At 39.5% G+C, this 21,734-nt stretch overlaps 1 protein-coding gene across 1 annotated transcript; it reads right to left on the bottom strand.

The window, feature by feature from the left end:
* Positions 1-552: 552 nt before the first annotated feature.
* LOC110988158 (uncharacterized) lies at positions 553-21,701 on the bottom strand. Its single transcript, XM_022251424.2, has 5 exons — positions 19,988-21,701; positions 10,471-11,196; positions 8,091-8,199; positions 5,046-5,157; positions 553-4,125 (listed from the first exon to the last, which is right to left on the bottom strand). The coding sequence occupies exons 1-5, from the start codon at positions 20,070-20,072 to the stop codon at positions 3,646-3,648; spliced, it is 1,512 nt and encodes a 503-aa protein (XP_022107116.1). The 5' UTR covers positions 20,073-21,701; the 3' UTR covers positions 553-3,645.
* Positions 21,702-21,734: the final 33 nt, after the last annotated feature.

The raw sequence follows: 21,734 nt of genomic DNA, 5'->3' as shown, positions 1-21,734 counted from the left end.
TAAACTGTGTTGTTTGATATTTTTTAAAGACTTTGTCACACAGTAAAATTCGGCCATCAATCTCTGATGAACGGACCATGTGTCAAGTGTTTAAAAAAATCATGTTTTAGTTGGGGGGGTGCTGACTTGTTACATCCAAATGCGACCAAACATTTATTACTGGAAATACAGATTTATTCAGTGTTACCGTGATGTGCACGCTCATAACACCATGCAAATTGGGGCCCATTGTCTGTCACATATCTCATTACTAAACAGGATTTGACCAAAGGTTATCTAAGCAATTCCCACTGTTTTGTGAATCACTCGTTAACCATGAAATTTCCCCCCAGCTCGAAGAGTTGTTTTTCCCCCACGAGGATTTCGCCATGAAGGGATAAATTATATTCCCAGTAACCCTCATATCCACTACCATACCCTTCAAATTCCAGCAGGGAATTTGACAGATTTTGCAGGACTGTGATCTGCAATTACTTCAGAAAGATTGAATCACTGGTGTTTAGCATGGTTGGGGAGAATTCAGTGAAGTTCTCATGAAAACAGATCAGGAACTTGCATTTAAATCTTCCAAGCTATTTAATCAGAGGGCAAGGATGCTAAGAAGTACATGTTGGAGAAACTTTACTTCACAGGAAAAATATTTTAACAGTGTAAACAATACATTCACTAATTTCACTCCTTCAAACGATGTGGGTGTCTTACAAAAAACAATATTTTAAAATAGCTATTCACATGATTTTTTTTTCAATAGTACTTTTAAGGTACTGGTTATATCAAAAAGGGTAGTTACATTTAAGACCATCAAAGTTTTTTCCCTCTGCTTGAAACTAAAGTTAAACCATAGTAGATGCAAAAGGAGGCCATGTAGAATGACGTGTCATATGTTTATTATGCCCGGGATGCATAAAGTACGTACTGTACACTTTCTGAGCATAATATGCGTATGATGCAAGTTGTTCTGTGTGACCTGCTTTTCTGTCTACCTTAAACCACGCATCACAAGATGACATTTAATGGGAAGAATATATGGAAAAACCACAAAAGAGAGAATCAACATCTCTCTAAAACAGTTGTTCTACACTTCTTGCTTACAGTACATGTATTTCACAGATAGGAAATAGTTTGTTCAATTAATTACGTACAGTTCCTAAGAAAATAGAATTTGCATTTCTAATAAATTTGAATAAAATAAAATAAAAATAAAATTCTCTATCCAGCAAAAATATTTATATCTTTGGTCTCTTTCAGCTCACTTTTCCAACAAAATACAACAAATGAACTGGCCAGCAGTAAAACGAGTTGCAGCCTTGCACACTGGCCACTTCTACATGTTTCAAGAGGTTTTTGCTCTCATAAGATAAGTTTCATAATTTTACAATCATTGGTAAAAATTTTCTAGTGACTAAATTTGTGCAGCAAATAAGGGATGGAAATTACCAAATTATTCATCCCAGGCTTTACACCAACATGACATGTACGTGTACATATGTATGAAGCATTTGCTATGCAACATGTACATGCATGCAAACACTGCAATGAAATGCCCATCCAAGGCCCAGAATGGAAGAAATTTGTATCTGATAAAAAAAATATGTGCATACATGTACAATGGTCAATCCTGTTTAATACACCACTGGATGCCCCATGATGGTGGGGCAAAGAATGCTGTTTGTGGTATTGCTGATTAAGGGTATGGCTCTTCACTGTCATGCTAATGGCAAAACCCCAAGCCATAGCCTCAAATGCTCAATAGCTTGTTAGACTGGAAAGGACTGTGGGAGATGTGCATTGCAAGATGGATCTCTTAATTATGGACCATCGTGCCTTTCGGATCTATTTTACCACATCCTAACAATGGTAAAAAACCTAGAGAAGAGTGGTCAAAGTTCTCATGACTGCAAACCAACCACAGCCCATGTCAACAGTCTATGTCATGTTGCTATAATGTAATGTGATTCAGGCACCAGTTTCAAGTGAATTAATTGGGCAAGAGTATTAAAGTCATAAGTAAAATGCTAGCCCCGTGCTTCAAGTGCATTGCAGACACATCCCACACGATACATCTACTAAATTACATGGTATCGGTACATAGCCTGGCTACGCCAGGCCCCACTTGCTCATGCCCGAGTTCAGGTGAACCCGATGAATCCATCTATTCATTACATTCCTTACATTCTTGGTCAGCACATTGGAATGCAAACTTATTCCCTTGTTCATCTATTCAAATGTCAAGTAGTAAGGAATCCAATTTCCAAATGTCATAAATGTAATTTCCTGAGATGTATGAATACAATATTCAAATGTAAGACTAATTTACACAAATTACACTAATTTACACGAACACGAATATGAAACTTAACATAAAGCTAAACACCAAACAGCACAAAAGTTTGGAATGGAACGTTAAAATTGATGAACAACTTCACTAAAAGCAATATCATGCACACTTTTAAAGGGCATGTTACCTTGAAAAGTTGAATTTTAAAAAAAATTAAATAAAATAACAGCAAGAAACAATAGGATTAAAAATCATTTACTATATATCCATTCATTACCAAACTCTTCACAGAAGTGTATGAGCTGTCCAAACTGGGTCTAATTTGTAACTCGGAGAAATTCAGATGTCCAACTGGTACCTTTTGGTTAGGAAATAACAGATCAAGTAATAATCTCTTTATGTTTTTCATTTGGTTCCATATTAGTCATTGTCATATCTCTGTCTTTGATAGTAGAGCCCAGAACGACATAACAGGGCAATATATATGCATATCACACCGTGAGATATCTCATTCTGCCAATCTCACATGAACAAGACAGAAGAGCTTCAGGATGTTCAAGAGTGACCGTTGTTGCTCATTTAGTCACTTTTGCGTAATACCCATTATACGTTTTGTTGATTGGCTACCAGGGAATTTGATCAATGGTCGTGCTTATATAACAGACTTGTTTCCACCCCGCAGTGTTTAAGGTACTGGTAATGCAGGGACCGCTAACCAGACTACATTACATGTGAACTTGTTCTCACTGGTACCTGCACTACTTTCACATTAGAGTTAAAGCAATTAAAGAAAGTGAGGGAACAGTGCATGAGATAATATCGCTAACATCTGTTATGTTAATTATTTGTGACAGTAGACCTATCGTCTTTTGAAATTCAAAGCTCGTTCAAAGCTTCTTTAGGATAAATTCCTCAGCCTCAACAAAATTAAGACAGAACAATTGTTGACTGCCGTGATATAAGATATGACGTTTTGAACACAAGAGGGGCGCATAGCCTCCCAAGGTGAAACTGAGGGCGCTACGCATGCCCTAGCATATTCAAAACTTCGTATCTCACATCACAGCAGTCAACACAGAGTGTTTGTAAATTAAATTTACGATATGGAATTCAAATTATATCCCGATTATTTTTATGAAGTGAGCAGTACAATATTTTGTCTAATGAAATGTTCTCAAAAGCTGTTCCATTTCATTGCAAAAAAAAATTACCATTAGATTGTTTGGCATCAAATTACATGCAGTACAATTAAAAACAATATTAAAGCAAAACAAAAGATAGCACAAACTGAGACTTAAATGGCATACACAGACAAAATATTGCCTTCCAAAAAAGTAATAGTACCAGGAATATACTTTGCAGGAATTCTAGCAGGCTATGGGATTTGCAATAACCATCTCCCCATTGTCCATATTACAACTGGTACTAGTCACTGGAAAACTGTCACCACTAGAGGGTGCTGCAGCACTTCCATTATTACCCTCCCTCCTGCTGGTGTTAGGACCATGCTTGTTTTCATTTGAATCCATGGCAACACTTGGAACCTTATTTGAATAAACCAGATCACTTGTTACTCTACCACTATCTTCCATGTCACTAGACACCTTGGTTTCAACTTTTGATGAAGCAGCACTTGCTTTGAGTGGATCAGTTGTATCTGGGTGGTTGTGAAGAGGAGAATGAGGGACAGCAAACAGGTTCTGCTCCACAAAACCGTTTGGCTCTAGCTGATATATGTTGGGATCAACTTGTTTATGGGGATGGAGCATGGCGTTGGCACTTGCTGGGTGTGGTGGGAGGTCATCTAGGGTGTAGGGCTGTTGCTTGGATTGCAACGACTGTCCGTTCTTGAAATAAAAGAGGAGGAAGCATCATGTCAACATTGTTGTACTAGTACATAATCCCAGAGGATGGGATCTTTTTTTCGTCATTACGGAAGAACTGTGATTAGTTTGGTTTGGATATCAAGGTCAAGATAATGTGGGTAATGTCAAAGATTATGGATTTAAACTTGAGGAGTGCAGTGGAACAAGTACACCGTTGATGTCAGGAACCACTTTCAAATTATGGGACCAAAGGTGCATGTGGACAACTTATCAAATTTAAAAAATCAAAATTACTTGTGTACTTCACAGACAACAAAAAAAAAATGATTTCACAAGATTTTTAGGGCAGACGTTCTAAACCACACTTTGTAGAATGTGCCAAAGCTGACATGAAAGCATTTGTCACACATTTTTCTTGGAATTTAGGGGTTGGTCTCTATTCCATATATCCAGGTGTCACTGCTTTTTACTAGTTCCCATATTTCCAATAAATGCATCCCACTAGTTTGAACCTTGGCAGTTGACCAGCTACCTTTGTGCCTCCCTTCACCCTGAACAGGGTACTTATGAGGGCAGACTGTACTTGAACAGCCTTTACAGTATGTACTACAGCAGGTGTCTGAAACTGACCATGGATGCAAACTTTGAAGAGTAAACCACAAGAAGTCACACTTTATAGATGACTTATTGAAATTGTTCTACTTTTGGAAACTTATTATTTGGGTCCTGATGTTTAGCTAAGTTGCAATTCTGTGGGCTACCGGTAGATAATTAGCTGTATCAAAAGCAGTCTGGAGAAAAAAGTTTGATCAAACCATGTACCTGTAAAATATAATATACCGGTACTTGCATGGGTGCATGTCAGTGATAATGCAACAAAGTGGAACCAGACAGTCAGTGAAATAGTACACTGTGACTCATAACTAATTTCCACCTCTTACCTCACTTCTGACTTCAGAAGCCTGAGGTAAGTCACTGAATGCTGGGTTGGTATAAAAAGCCCCATCCCTCGGTTTGCGGCGACGCACACCAAATGGCTTTCCAAATGCTTTTCTGGAAAGGGGAAAAAAAAGCCAAAATATCATTTTCTCATTAGAGCACAACACTTTAGTACAATTAAAATTGAGCTGGAAATTATTTCCCAAAGTTGAATTAAACTCTTGTCAGAAAAATTGAAAATAAGACAAGAAACTACTTCAAGGAGCTTGCAGTGTAAACTCGCTGATTGCAGGTCTCTTTGTGCTTCTCCGTCATGTGCATGATGAGTAGGCTCTTGGTGCATTACATGTTACCAGCTTAAAATTACAAAACCTGCCTTCAATAAGGGTGAACCATGCAAACTATATTAACTGCTAATAAAAACTGCATCTAAAAATGGCCATATCTTTCTGAGATTGTATTATTTTTGTAATACAGTGTTGTACACAGAGCTAGAACACCCATACACGTACACAGCAGGTGTACCCACTGAGTACCCAGATCACCTAGTTAACAGCTACAGTGTACATGTACATGTACATGTAGTTAACAGCAGGCCACATACTGTAAGAATTCCTTTGCAGGTTCACACACATTTGTGACAGACACAGGGAACATGGCCACTTTCCCAGCATGTAATCAACCCAGCATGTAGCATTTCTGTAAAGACAGGTACATGTCATGTACACACTCCAATTTGGAGATTAAGGGCAAAATCCACTGTGTACAGCTGAGGCTGTCCTAATGCACAGACCACATAATCCAATATCTCAACCTTAGAACTTAGTTGGTGCCACTGTACAGGGACAGAAAACACATACAATGCCAGTTTGTCAAAATTTCAGTAAATACATGTAAAGGTCAATTTAAAGGTTACATTTAATACATGTAAAGGTTAATTTCTAATTCAAAGGAAACAATCTTTGTAAGTGCAAAGCAGGTACATGTAAGTGATGCATGTGACATTTACCTCAAAAGAACAGAAATTCCACTTTTAGACCATGATTAATTAAAAGCAGTTTGTGTTGCATGATGGATCTGCCCGGAGTCCTGTATAATAAAAATTACTGTTTATGTTCTGTCTGCTGATCTGACCTGATGTTGATGACAACTTTGGGTGTTTATTTTACCAGGTACAGGGGCTCGACATTTTTCGCTGCCTTTTAGCACAGTGCCATTGGTGCTAAGGACTGAAAGACAGAGCATCACCAGGGCCCAAGGTACATGTACATGTATACATGAATAGTGGGGTACTTAAAAGAAAACACTCAGCCAATCAAATGCTTGGCAAAAGATCTAGTGCACTCTTGGGAAAAACAGCTCAAAGTGACTACACTAGCTGTATTAGTATGTCAGAGTAGGGCAAAATTCAAATCTGCATCAAGTGCCAGGCAACGGAACACATGAAATTTTAGCCCATTACCAAATTTTCTGAGCAAAACACCTTTCCAAAAGCAATTGTGAGCATGCCAGCTCAGTAGGGACCTGGACTTAAATACTCTGAAATGGAAGATACCGGTACATGGAAAGTGCACTCCTGCATAACAAGTCACATACGGTACAGGTTAAGCTGTCCGTCTGATTGGAGGTACATACGTACATGCATCATATCTGAATGTACATGTACATGTACATGTATGGTCTGCATAAAGCCCTGTTCTCATGTAACACAAGGTTGAGAGTCCAATGAGTACAGAAAATACAGAACCGAATGACAGATACACAGTAGCTTACAGGTAGAAATACCATCGTTATTTTGATGGCTACACGAATGGTGGCCAAAAAGGTTGCAGGCAGTAAATACATGTACATGTAGGTCCAAAATTGCCTGCATGAATCGAATCACAATTTGTACACTGTCAAACTCTCTGCTATTAGAGCATTTCCTGGCATGTGGAATGGTGATGGGCCTTATGATTGATTTCTTTTTTGGGGGAGGGGGTTATCTCTGGAGTGAATATCTTCAAACTCATCAGTTAAGCCACTGAAAATTAAAAGGACAACAAAAGATGAAGTGACCTTTAATTTGATATACATGTACATGTGTCTTGAACACCTGAGCAACTTGTATTTTTCCTGATTTTTTTAAGTTGGAATGTTTATCACTGTTGACTATGGCAACTTATTTACTGGTCTGCACGAACAATGAACGAGCAGATGGACAGATGGCCAGAAAGGACAGGTGGCCATCGACTCAAAGCAGTAACAGGTGCCCACTAGGACAGGAAACCATAATAGACAGTCAGCCATACTGTACAATAGCCGACATGAGCAGAAGCCGATTTCACAAAACTTTACTTGATGTAACTCCACTTATGCTACATTTATTATGTAAGTTGAGCAACAAATGTACACTTACATGTATGCACTGACTGTGTACATGTAAGTCTGTGACTTACGCAACAAATGGTGGCATGATATACACCTATACACAGTCATTTTAGGTGGCGTAAGTTGTGCCAAATGAAGCCTAAACGAACAATTTGATCAGCTTATTATGTTTGGTTATTATGTTTCATTGCTGAACTTTATTCAAGGCTTATATGAGAAACATACAACTTTTACAAGTTACAAGTTATTACAACTTTTTGTGAAATCGAACGTAAGTATATTGCACAGCTACAGCATAAATTTGTGGTAGTCTTACGCATGGTTCAAAGTTACGCCAAGTTTCATGAAATCGGCTGCAGATAGTACAGATAGGCATTTAGCTGCATGTACTGTACATTGTAAAATTACTAACAGGCTGTGGACAGGCAGCCACTACGGACGGAACATTGAAGGGCAAGTGGCTACTACAACACAAACTGATGAAAGCCAAAAATATTTACATGTATTTACATGTGCCTACATGTGCAAAGAGTGAGTAATTATGTTGAGTCAGGTGACCACCCCAGACAAGAGTAGATGGACAAGTTGAGGGGGACAGAAAGAACTTGAATATTTCTTACTTTGTACAAGAGTAATTCAATATGTACATTCACTACTTACTAAAACTCTGTTACTACCTGAAAAATGCACAGCTGACAAGCAGCACCACCATTCCTGCACAGGATAATGCACTCAGTAATACTCCGAGTGCCGGGACTACATGTATGCTTGGACTTTTGAAACCTCCTGCAAATGAGCAAAAGGAAACTTCACAGTTAAGTAACAAATACATGAAAAAAAAATCTGGATACTTCTGCTGTACAGTAGCTTATGATGCCCTATCAGCCCCGAGCAAGACTAAAAGAGGACACAATTTTCGTATCAATTAATGAAGGCTCCTTTGGTGGGAACTGCACTTCACTGGTTCACAAACGACTATGAAATACACCAGCTACACTTGTAGTCGCATCCTTACAAACTGAACACTCCCCTGCAACATGGCTCTTTAACCAATGAAGGGGCGTTTTTGCTCAAGGCAGATTACGCTTACAAAAAGTCACCCGACCTCCCACCCGAGTAAGCTTTTTTAAGATTTTTTGCAAGCTCTTGGACAAGCACTGAGCATACAGTGTTTATCAATATATACGTTGGGTATGGGCAAAACCTGTTATATAAATTAACATCTCCCCAACACACACACAAAAAACATCTTGAAAATACAAAACTCTCAAATGTCTACATGTACTTAAATATCTCAATGTACCGGAATGTGTATGTACAAGGGTGATAACTCTTATGTTTTAGTTGAGATGTACATGTATATATATTGGACAGTTGTCTCAAAAATTCTTGATATCAAACTGCGGAGGTTTTAGTTGTGACAGATTGGACTCTGGGAATGCCTTTTCTGGACTGCATTTCCATACTTGTCCTTTAGGCACGCGTCTGCTAGACAATTTGAAGTACATGTACATGTAGAATTCAATGTAAAGTGGAGAACATGTACATGTACAGCAATGAATTTAGCAACCAATGGCAAGTAGCTATTTTGCATTCTCAACCCGATGCCATGACTAAGCGTCACAAACACACAAATTAAAGAGAGAGTGCCATACATGTATAAGAAGAGTTTGTGCAGTCTTTCACAACACCTTCATAAATCATTCAAAATCTGAGGGGGTTTCCAAATGTTAGCCAGTTCTCTTGTTTTGCTTCAGTTTCATGTATTTAGTTTCATAAGATCACCCCATCTGGCTCAATGCATTTCTATGTGTACTTTAGGCTTCAAAAACAATTTTATAGCAGCAACGCAATGTGAAACTAATGTCTGAAGTACTTTCATTTGGTTTTGGAAGTGAATGTAAAGTCAAATGATTGAGTAGCATTATGAGATAAATCTGATGATTAAAACCATTGTGGAAAATGGCTGAGGTCACAGATCGGAAACGCAGCGTTTCTTTGTCATCAATGTTGTTACTAATTCATATTTTTCTTTTCAACTGATACAACTGTTGTGCCATTTTATGTATTTAACCATTTGCTGCCAGGTGCTTTAAAAATGCACTGCACACATATGGGCGATTTTCAAGATTTTTGTTTTCAAAATTCTTTACAAATTCATCATTTTATTTAATGGACGTTTACTCCTACACGAATGACTGTTTGGTGGCTACTCTGAGCTGACAGGTACCTTCATTGACTCCTGAATATTTCAGCCAGGCCTGCCGCCCCATTAAAGAGAGCCCAGAATTGTGATGTGTTGCATAATTTCCTTTGTCCACAGTGAAAGCGAGTAGCATATTTCAAACACGGCTGGATTAGCATGCAGCAGTGCTGTGTCGCTCATCAATGGGGCCCTGGAGCACTTTTGTCCACAGTGCTAATCTGTGGGCGTGTCATGCCCAAAACAGTGGTACACTGTTTAAAAACAGTAACGGATTACCGTGGAAAAATGCAAGCCGAAAATGATGGCAATTCCCAGCAGCAGGTCCTTTGTTCCGAGTACGGTCTTCTGTTACATGGACCAGCTTTTTTGTTCCATTTCGGGCACCCAAGCTCTGCGTATAAACCCATAGTGCTCGAAACAGGGTTCCCTGGCAGCAAGTGGTTAAAAGATATTTGCAATGAAAATTCTGAGTTTGAAGGTGTTTTTAAAGTTCATGTAATAATTTAATTTTGCTTCTTTTGCATCACTGTTACCATAGAAATTACAGTGTAATGTCAACCAACTGGCTGCTACACTGTACCGGTACATATGTAACAACTCTAATAATGTAATTAACCTTGTTAATACGAATTCTTGTGAACATGAAATCTTGGTCTTGACAGAATACATGTGTGTACACCATGATATGTTACTAGCATTTTGGCTACATCTACACATGTTGGTCAACCAGCAGAAATGTTTGTACTGAAGAGAGTCAGCTGCATATCGATGCCAAAAAATAGTTATGAAAGCAACTTCACTTGGCACATTCCGTTTTACAATGTGAGTTGTCTCTTGACACAACTTCCTACCTTGAATGTTTGTGTCAGTTTTCACAGCTTTATCAACGCTGTCAGTCATCTTGTGACCTCCTTTACTGGCAGTTGACCTTTGCCCTGTGACCTCAGAGGTGAAGTCTGACGAGGCTAAATAGAAGAAAGTACTGTTAACTGGTTTCCTGTGCACATCTGCCTCATTTTCATCATCCTCATTCTCCCTGGACAATGTGGTTGCTGGTTGCCTAGGTAATAGAGTAGCAAATAGAGTTTCTGATGTGGAAACTGAATTATGCGTATTGGCCAAACCGGTCGAGTTGGTAGTTTTCATCTGCAAAGTTGTTTCAAAGATAGCTGTGTTTCCTTTTGGTACTTGTTGACTTGTGACATGGAGCTGTGGGGTGGTGTTCAGTCCCACACAAATGTTTGGATCAGAAGAATTCACCATGGCCTCACAGTTGATTCCATCAAGCAGATCTGAGTAGAAACCAAACCAGAAGCCACAGCCCAACATGGCCCCCTCACACAGGGCACGGCAGGGTCGAAGGAGCGGTCCACTTGTGCTGCACTGTGGGAAGGCAGCCGCGCACAGGAAAAGCTGCACATTTTCATAGCAACCAATGGCTATCAATGTCTGGAAAGCACTTCCCAGGTTGGGCGGAATTTGGTCACGAGATGCATGCCCAAGACTGCTTGGGAAGCCCGTCTGGGTATAGGGAAGAGCAGAGCAAATATCGACAGGAATCTCCTCACAAGTCGTACCTGGAATTAAAAATGAAGCAAAGGCTCATACCCGTACTTTATTTGGGGTTATTAACACTTAAACTTAATTGTTCATGTAAGCTCTGTCTGTATCATATCAACTGGCTGCATCAAGTGGAATGTGCATTTTTTAGACACAGCTCCATCTTTCGAGAACAGGCCTAAGGAAGTGGCCAGAAACACTGCAATAATCCGTATGTTTTTTTGAAAAAAAATAAACAGTCATTCCTCATAAGAAAAAAGTTTCCATTCAATTTTGCCTGACATCAATCTTTTATGCTGGTACATGTAGTTCTCCTTTCTGTTCTTCATAAATAAGCAATTTAATCATGTTTATTATGTCTGCTTGATTTTCTTGCCAGTGTCTGATTGAATCTGTGAAATAGTTATTATGTTGTCATTTATTTGGTCTCTACTGGTAGGTGATATTCTGGATGTCTGCTATTACCGTAGCATCCATTCAAAACTTACTGAATTCTGACAAACTAACCAGTATTTCTGCATCCTACATACAGAGCCAGTTTGGTATTTCAAAAAGCCAAGGTCTTTCGGGAACAAAGCATGCGCCTGAGTCAGCGTATGGCTGCGCTGATAGGACAGACTATCATGTGCATGCATAAAATACATGTAGCCTTGTGTTGTGCATGCGCTGTTAGAATACCGAACTGACTCACTGATCAACAATCAAAATGAAAAATCATCAGCTCATATCATGCATCTACATGTACATGTACTAGCATTCCAGGAAGATCACTTAATTGAATTGTGTCCTACTGCTTGAAAATCTTAAGGAATTGTCAGCTCAGATCTTTCCTTTATACAGCTACATAATTTTAAGGGTCAGAATTTTATGCTCCACAGCATGACAGGTGCTTAATGCATTTTCCAAATCACTGGTTGGACTGGGAGCTCTAGGGGCAAAATGACAGCCCTGAGAGGCCAAGGTAAGGTACCATCAATTATCCACACCCCCCCCCCAATTTGATTCCATAAATAAATAATCAACTTCTGATTCAATAACCATGATAACTGGAGGCTTCTGAAGGTCAAATACTACAAGTACTGATGTACCAGTACACAGGTACATGTCAGCCATTCCATGGTGACTCGCATGACATTTGAACAAAATGTTGAGTTTTAATGCATTACTGTTGCTAACTTATTTGATTCAAATTAGCACGTAACTAAGACAAGGCATTGTGAATGTATCTCTTAGTTTTTATTTAACCACTTTAACCACTTCATGCCGGGCATTTTTCAATGTTGATAATGCTGGGCCGGCATGACTATCATTTTTTCCGTTTTCAAAACCCTTCAAAAATTCATCATTTCATTTAACGGTCGTTTCTGGCCGCACCAAGTAATCTTTAGGCACTACTCTAAGTTGACAGGTGACGTTCATTGACGCCCGAGTATTTCAGCCAGGCCAGCAGCCTTGTAAACAGAGCCCAGATTGTGCGGTGTTGTATAACTGTCTTTTGTTCACGAACCTGGCTCAGTGCACTACTGATCTCTTTTCAATAGGGGCCAGATTAGCGTGCAGCGGTGCTGTGTGGCTCATCGCTGTGGTGGTGGAGTGCTTTTGTCCCCGGTGGTAATCCACTCACTCTCAATGCCCCAAACCCTGGTACACGGTTTCAAAACGAGGCTGGATTATCACCACTTTTGAGAGTGAAAAATGTCAGTAATGCCTGGCAGCCTGGTCTTTTGTTCGGAGTAAAGTCTTTGTCGTTTCCGATCCCGGAGTCCCCGGCATGAAGTGGTTAAAATGTTGGTTGTTTTCTTTATCACGGTTTCTTTGACGTGACTCGCGTGACAGGATAGAAATGGGGATTTTTCATATCCCTTGATTCTAAAAGCATTCCTCTGAATGTACAAGTTTGCTTAAGTAAATTTTCACTGAACTAAAAACTTAATACTCTGACCTTATCCATGCAAAGGTTACTTTGTGCCAAGCTTCTCTTGTTGTGAGAAATGGCCTGAAGAAAATGTGACTCGCGTGACTCAAATGCGTGACTCGCGTGACGTGGTAGCGTTTTACTTTTACATCATAACTGTAATAATAGTAAAACAAATCAAATTATAATATAACATTAATAAAAATGATGTACATGTACCTGCAAATACATTATGGAAGAGTGTGAAAACTGCTATTTATTCCTTTACTTTGGCAAATTTTGATTAGAAATCTGGTATTTAACAAAAGTCGCATCCTACTCTTTCCTGTTTTGAGGGTTCAAAGTTTTATTTTGAAGTAGAGGACAATTTTTTGGTTTTGTGATATTTGGAAATATTAACCCACTCCTATTTAATTCCAAATATTTTGCAGAATCACAGTGTAAAATGTCATTTTCTTAGCAATTTTCACGAAAGCATTATTTGTGCCTGGTCTAAAATGTTGAAACAATGTCGGGAACGAAGACGCAAGGCTGCAAGAATAAAGCCACATTGTCAACTTATACATTTACCCTAAGTGTTCCATGTACATACTATTAGAAAGCTTTTTCTGCTGAATTCAACTTGAATACTAATATCTCAATTTTGAAAATTCGGACTTTCAGCTTATTTTGTGCTGACAGGTCATATATTCATAACAATGACATTGAGTAAAACTGCCTCTGAATCTAATTGAAGTGAGTGTCATGAATTCCACATGATTATTTCAGAAAAACAGAAGTAATTTTTGGTTTGTCCAATGCTTTTTCTTTTGCACTTTCAATGATCTCCACATTGAACTGCAGCTGTCCCCTGTTGTTCATCTGGTTGGGTTGTGGCACAGTGCACAGTATATCATCTACTTCTTCAGCATCTGCTGGCCAGGGTGTCTGAATAAACAATGTATGCTTGCCCATCTTATGTACATGTACATGTATTGTATATTTACATGTGCCCATCATCATACTTGCATGTACATTGTATTGTACATGCAATTGACAGAGTTTACAAGGGAAAGAGCTGCAACTAATGATGCAATTGTACTGGGATGTACACGTCATTCATTTGGTAAAAATCTTTAATTTCATTAACTGATTCAATTTAATGTTTTCACAGTGAAAATTACACTCAATTTCAATTCCTGGCGTGTGACTCCCGTGACTGTACATGGACACAGTGCATGTGTGACACTCTTGAAAGAGTTTTTTCTACAAGGAATGCAAAGCAAATAAAACTGTAAGAATATTAACGCTTTTATTGATAGACCACTACTACTTGATTTACAAATATCAAACACTAACTGAATCCCTGTCTAGTTTTTAGTAAACTAAAAAAAAATTGTCAAATTTTTCAAACCCGCATGACATATTTTGAGAGTGTTTTCATGATTAAAACCTTGGAAAATACAAAAAGCATTTGGAAAAATTTTCGATGTTTTATCAACTAGACTGGAACAGCTACCTAATGTATGCAGATAAAGTAAAATCATATGAATGAGCTTCAATTACTTTCTAAGTTCGTGATTTGTACCCCTGCCCCTCCTTTTTGACCACAAATTTCATCCATATTCAGGAGACTGTAACCTAAATAAAAAATTCTTTGATTTAAAAGTTCCTTTGAGATTTAGATGGTTTCAATATTCCTCTTATCAAATACAACTGAGAAAAATTTATTTATTTCACTTCAATTTTCAAGTTTGATGATGACCCTTACACGGAATGGCTGACGTACATGTACATCTGTGTCTATGTAACCTAGAAAAATAGAACAGTGCAACCAAATGGGGAAAACTCGCAAACCTGGACAAAAAAGAATAAATAACAATAATGATAATAATAAGGATCAGTAAGAAGTTGAGTTGCAAGATATTCACTAGAAAAGACAAAGGGAAACAAGGAGAGATTCAAATTAAGTTCAAATAAACAGTATTTTATTCTAGACGCCAAGAGAAATTGAACTGACAATTGCACAAAAAGAAAGTAGTGAAATTTGGACAGTTTGCACAACCCCCCCAAAACAGAAGAAATTCCTTAAACGGTGAACCAAAAAAATAAATTACACACAAAATGGATAGACCAGACCAACCAGACCTTCAACCAAGACTTTCAAACGAGATTGTATGACCCAATGCCTTTAAACACGACCTGTACTGAACTAGTGATTAACCAACACAGCACCCAGTAAATAGAAGCAAATATTATCGTACTCAAGCTTAAGAAACCAAGCCCTCGGCAGACCAAATCTTCAGGCATGTACATGAAAACTTGTTAAAGAACAGGAGAGGCAGTGAGAGCTAAGTGTTCTCCCTCTGGCTGCTGGTCTGTGTCTGCCCATGCTCTAGCACAACTGGTATCTTAAAGCTACAGTGTTTACTCTAGGGATTATCATAGGGAGGGGGAAACACTACTATGAAAGGCAGGGCAAGTAGAAAAAAGGAAAGGACTGCTATCTGACGGGGGGGGGGGGGAAACCACTCCTATAATAAATGGTTCTGGACAAACTAAGTATTTTCAGTCCCCATTACATCTACATGTGGAAGTTCTAAATTGCACTGGTACATGGATTTTTATCCGTACGTGTATGTTACACACAAATTTATACATGTACAGTACATGTATGTACGTACAGGTACACAACCCTCATTTTTTCATAAATGTTCCCTTTTATTTCAAAATTATAATTCAGCTGCACTGTTGGTTTCTTTATCCCAGAACATTATGTACTTGTCTGTATATTTTCAGCATGAGCCGTACATACTGAAGATTTCAAATGTTGACAGAGTCTGGAAAAAAGTTGGAAAGGGAAACAAAACCCAGACTGTCAATGATTTGCCTGAATGGTCAAAGTAAGCGTAGAATTGGGTTGTTCTAAAACTCCCTTAACCCCCTTGACTTACTTTTAAATCCCCCATAACACAAATTAACAGGTGCCTGAACCCATGGAATGTGTGGTTGTCAAACAGAGAGCTCTAAGAACTGTGTTCCGCATCATTTCCCCAGTTTGAGAAATATCAAGGTTATTAAAAAGTGATGTATGCATGTCACAGCTACCAGTACGAACTTACGCCTGCGAATTGTGCATCATCATTAAAGTATTGATGAATGTACCGATGACGAATCAGGGGCAGGTCTGGCCTTGGCCCAAATAAGAATGGTGGAAGTGTGGTGTTTAGGAGGTGGGTGAGGAGTAATTATTATACAATTTGTTTATCTGCACCTTTGCGCATTCATACATGTATTTGTCATTAGAAGGTTGGAGGCAATTATCATAAATGGCCAGGACAAACATTTAAGTACATGTTTAAAAATTTTTACAACATGATTACATGTACTTGAAATTTTACAAGAAGATTACTTTCTCTCCCGAGTTGCACAGTTGCTCATATAGAAGAGCGCTCGACTTATCAGCGGTAAGGCACGAATTAGTCTGTGTGAATACAGTTACGAGTTTTGGGTGAGGGGTTAGCTGCTTGGAGGATGTTTTTATAATGGGAAAGTAAAGCCTGACATTTACCTTCTAATTTTATTTCCTTTGCCAGATAAGTTTCTATGAAATTAATCTAGCTTGCAATTAACCACGCTCATATGTAATTGCCCCTAACCCTCTTAGAAAAAATTATGCAGATGCGTGTGGACGTAAATAAATTTCTTGGGCAAGAAGATGACTGTGTCTACCTCTAGAACTGTGAGTGCGGCAGACGTTGACCCCTACAGTTCTGGGGGTAGACACTGTCATCTTCTTGCCCAAGAAATTTATTTGATTATTACTGTACAGGTGTATATGCTGGCTGAACACAAGCTTTTTACCTACAAATAATTATTGTAGTGGCCTCAAATCCCACTCCACATGCTTTTAAGCAGTTGGTTTATTTTAAAGCAGATGATGTTTCAACAATTTGTTCCTATTTATTTACACATCCTCACTTTTGAGGAAGTTGTTACATACACGTACATGCACTGCTTGACACCCTAGGAACGAACTGCCCTTGTATGCGCTCTGGTCCCCAGTTTTTTGGTTTCCGACTGCAAGGTAATGTTCCCCACATAGAAATCGATGCCAACATTTTTGCTGTGCTAAATTTGCTTCCCATTGGCTACATTAAGAAGTGGTGAACATGCCTGAACATACGTACAACCGTAGCATTATTCTTGAAAAAAAAATAAAACAGTTGAAGTATTCAAATCACATCATAAGACAGAACAAGTACACTTCAATTCACTACACACGTCATGCAAGTGTTCATATACATGTACATGCATATATTGACACAATCCATATATTGACGTAGTTGTTGGCTGCTGTACAAATAATTCCAGAGCATCTCTTGATGAATTTCAGGGGACACTGCAAGGACAAAGCTATAATTTTTTTCAAGGATCGTTGTTTTTTTCAGTGGCAGATGTACAGTACATGTACATGTACAGGTATGGCTCTTGATGGCTCTGGCGACTGTATGATCGAACGTCGGAAGAACCCCGGGTGGTAGCGTGGAAGTTATGGCTAGTCAGCTACCAGTACATGTACAGTACATGGTAATCAACTAGTAGACAGACAGTGAACCTTACTGGAGAATCAATCCAATCCAGAATGTAAAATATGGACTGTAACTGGTATCACATAAAGATACATGTATGTACCTGTACTGCATGCAAGCCTGTGGATAATGGCATTATTAACCACTACCTGCCGGGGACTCCGAAATCGGAGCCGTATGGTTTATATGCGTGGCCAGGGTCTCTTAACTCGGACAAAGGAAACAGGGCCCTGTAACAAAAACGTACTCCGAACAAAAGACCAGGCTGCTGGGCATTACCGACATTTTTCACTCTCAAAAGTGGTGATAATCCAGCATTGTTTTGAAAGCGTATACCAGGGTTTGGGGCATTGAGAGCAAGCGGATTACCACCGGGGACAAAAGCGCTCCACCACCGCAGCGATGAGCCACACAGCACCGCTGCACGCTAATCTGGCCCCTATTGAAAAGAGGTCAGCAGTGCACTGAGCGAGGTTCGTGAACAAAAGACAGTTGTATAACAACGCACAATCTGGGCTCTGTTTACAAGGCTGCAGGCCTGGCTGACATACTCAGGCGTCAATGAAGGTCACCTGTCGACTTAGAGTAGTGCCTAAAGATTACTTGGTGCGGCTATAAACGACCGTTAAATGGAATGATGAATTTTTGAAGGATTCTGAAAACGGAAAAAAATGATAGTCATGCCGGCCCAGCATCATCAACGTTGAAAAATGCCCCGGCACGAAGTGGTTAAGACAAGTTAAAAATGCCAACTTATTACACACCTGCAGATTCTAAAATTAAACCAACCCCCTCCCCCCAAAAAACATTAAGGAAAAAGGTGGGGCAGGGAATAGCAACATTGGTAAGGGTGCCCTTTGAGTCACATCTGATTGTACTGTGTCGGTGGTATACTGCTTATGAATATTCTGCTTAAAAATAATAATCAAGTTAATACGTTGAATTCAGTGAGTGTAAAATTAGAACTGAAACTATAAACTGCACAAGTAAAGACAAGTAAAAAAAAAATGTCCCCCACATTTCTGCCCAAACATAAGCTAAATGCATGCAATGCAAAATTACCAATTGAGAAGTACCTGTACAAGCTAAATGAAAAATTTCAATAAACACAGAAGAAATATGTCAGTATTGCCCGGGGTTTCATTTTTGAACTACAAGAGGTCCTGGATTAGATGACTTGTTCTAGATTACAGCAGAGGGCAAATAACATGTACATGTAAAATGACAACTACATGTACATGTATAGTTAGCTACTCTGCATATAGTTTGACTAAAAGCGCCTTGATGATAGCTGTTTTGGAATATCTAGTTGACCATTTGGGACCAGGCCTAGGCCCCACTGGTTATCAAGAGCTGATTTCATTCATCACGGAACCATTCACATGAAAATAATTGTACGAGATTTGAAGGACCATGTACGGTATGCTGCGAGAATTGCAGCTAACGGGCAAGTTCGAGCTCAAACTATACACCAGTCGTCATGCTTTTTAACAATGTGCAACTACAATTCAGTTACACTCGGACTACCCTAGTTAGGCTATTTTTCAAAATGTCATTATTCATGACATTTCACCGTTGGCTGCGATTTTCTGAAAGTTTTAAGTATTTGCATCAATATTTTCAGTGCTTAAATTTGACTTAGGACTGCAGGGAAAAAAAAACTGTGCCCATGTACAGTGTACTGAAATCTCCCCAGAAAAAACTACAAAATTACAAAAATAAAGCATGGAAATAAGGACAACTGAAATGGTGCAGGTGTTTCTTTCCCCCAAGCCGAAACCCAGTATCTTGTGCACGACAAGGGACGCATACATGCAACACTGCTGCAGCACCTGCATCTCACTGCAGGCACTGGCATCACTGGCCTTGTGGCATTTATGGAGGAAAAAACCCAAATGTATACATGTACATACAGTGTACACTGTACATGTACATGTACATGTATACAGTCAAGTCTGGCAATGCAGTAACCATGTTTCGGCTGCTAAATCTAAATCTAGTCCAGAGTACTCTAGGCTAAATCTAGGCTGACTATTATTGTCCCCTTTTTGCAGTCACCAACGAACAAATGTGACGATGGCCAAGTTCTATACGCTCCAGAGCACTTCACCAGCGAAGTTTAAACAAATGTGCGATCCATGAACAAATTTTGCACACCCCCCATCAACTGAGACATGAACAATTAGGCCTACATCATAATTTCGTAGAGCAAGGACGTAGGCCTATATTTAAAATTAATAAAAAAGTATCGGGATAGTGGTCTTATTCCTCCATAGTAGCACTATAATGTCAGTGACCCACTGAAAACGAACTTTTACTCACCTATCGCCAAAGTGGCACATTCAGAAAGGATCACTCCAACAACCAAGAACGCCACTTCCGACCGTACGATTCTCATCATGCTCATCTTGGCGAAGAGTACGGGCGTAACGCACTTGCACAATTTTCTTCAATATTCTGATGTGGAGGTCGTTATCGACGCTCGCTGAAGTTATGGGTATAGTATGGCGGTAATTTCGTGAAACAATCGGCACCCGATTGGTCACCCGACCTACACTATCGAGGCATCGTTCTGCTGGTGGCCAGCTGATGAAGCAAGCGTGCCGTGTGTAGGGGGCGGTAAACTATGTGCCGAGGGCTAGGGGCTTGGCTGGGAAACCGCTTGGCTTTGGTGTCAACAGAATTAGAAACAAGTGTGCTGAAGATAGGCAGTGTGCAACGGCCTACATGTATATCATGTACATTTTATCTGTTGGAGAGCTTCTTCAAAGTGGCTTTCAAATATACCGCTCCTAGATTTTTTGCCAGCTAGTAGCTTGATAACCTAACTATATAACATAATGCGTTCAGAGAAAAGGAACTGTTTAAACTTAATATTTCTCATGTTCTGGTTCAATATCACAGCCCTGGTTAGCCCAGGTGGACTCCCTAACCGTACTACTACGTTCCGGAGGGACTCCAGGATATAAAGGGTGCAAAATCGGGCGAAAAAAATTTGTAACTAAACTTTTTAACACTTCTACCGTTTCCAAGGAGCCAATTTCACGTCTGTAACTGATATGCATCCTTATCCCCACAGCTGGTGGGATAAGAAATTCGACACATCACCACCAAAGACAAAAACGGGAAAATAAAGTCAGACGTAACGTTAATTCTGGCCACTGTTGTGGACTGTTTTCAGCCGTCCTCCAGTGTAGTTCGTAAAGGTGTGCGCGCAACTACCTGGCGCACGAGATTCCGAGCTGCGTACACGTACATCGAAACTACGTGTTCGGACTGACCATGGAGGAATAAAACACAATTCCTCCATGGTTTAGCTATCTGTCAATTGCTCCAAAATCTAACTTGTCACAACCAATTACCACTTCAGTCTGCTTATTGTATGTTTAGTTTACGAATAACAAAGGAAAGGCCGATCAGCAGCATGATTTGTGCATGATCGCCACTTAGCGCACGTGCGCACGCCAGTACTACCTCTGCATATCGCATGCCGTGTTCCCGATCAGTGTAGCATCGCTCTCGCCTGTTCATCACGATTATCATGCCTGCAATGTAATCCTCTTTTTTATTTCTCAATTATCAAGATAAGTTTCTGTATACTACAATATTGTGTATTTATACATCTTTACCTGATAAAAACTATACAAACAAATTAAACACGTTAAAAACTTCAAAGAGATCGTTGATGAACTTGCTCCCGTACAAGAACCCTGCACATGCATGTACAAAGCCTTCTACACCAGCCGAGGTTATTCTTACAAAAATAGCAGGATGTGTTGCAAATTTATGCTTATCAACCAAAATATAGAGCAGAACAAAATCTGAATATTTTAGCGGTAACCAATGGGGGGTTAATTGGTCAGTCTGAACATGGAGGTAGAATCACATTCTACCTCTATGGTCTGAAGTCCCCGATCTGACAAAAACAGAACTGCCTTTTTTTATATCGTCTGATCTCGACGGCACCCGGGTTAGAGCCGGGTACCAGTCACGGCCTCCGTGTAGCGCGCGCGGCAGGCGTGCAACGGACCCTGACTGGAAACCGCGCACGCGTAGTGCGTGCACGCAG

This window comes from Acanthaster planci, linkage group LG19 (genome assembly GCF_054643075.1).
Source record: "Acanthaster planci isolate LZ-2023a linkage group LG19, COTS_SCS, whole genome shotgun sequence".
Lineage (NCBI taxonomy): Eukaryota > Metazoa > Echinodermata > Asteroidea > Valvatida > Acanthasteridae > Acanthaster > Acanthaster planci.
The sequence above is the reverse complement of the archived record's forward strand: the minus strand, read 5'-3'. Positions and strand labels throughout refer to the sequence as shown.

What these genes read in the sequence shown, in the direction of transcription:
- LOC110988158 (XM_022251424.2), bottom strand. Translation starts at nt 20,072, where the DNA reads ATGAGCATGATGAGAATCGTACGGTCGGAAGTGGCGTTCTTGGTTGTT. An exon ending in AACTGACACAAACATTCAAG is followed by an intron (nt 8,200 to 10,470) that starts GTAGGAAGTTGT and finishes GCTCATTTGCAG; the next exon opens with GAGGTTTCAAAAGTCCAAGC. An exon ending in CTTCTGAAGTCAGAAGTGAG is followed by an intron (nt 4,126 to 5,045) that starts GTAAGAGGTGGA and finishes TTTTATTTCAAG; the next exon opens with AACGGACAGTCGTTGCAATC.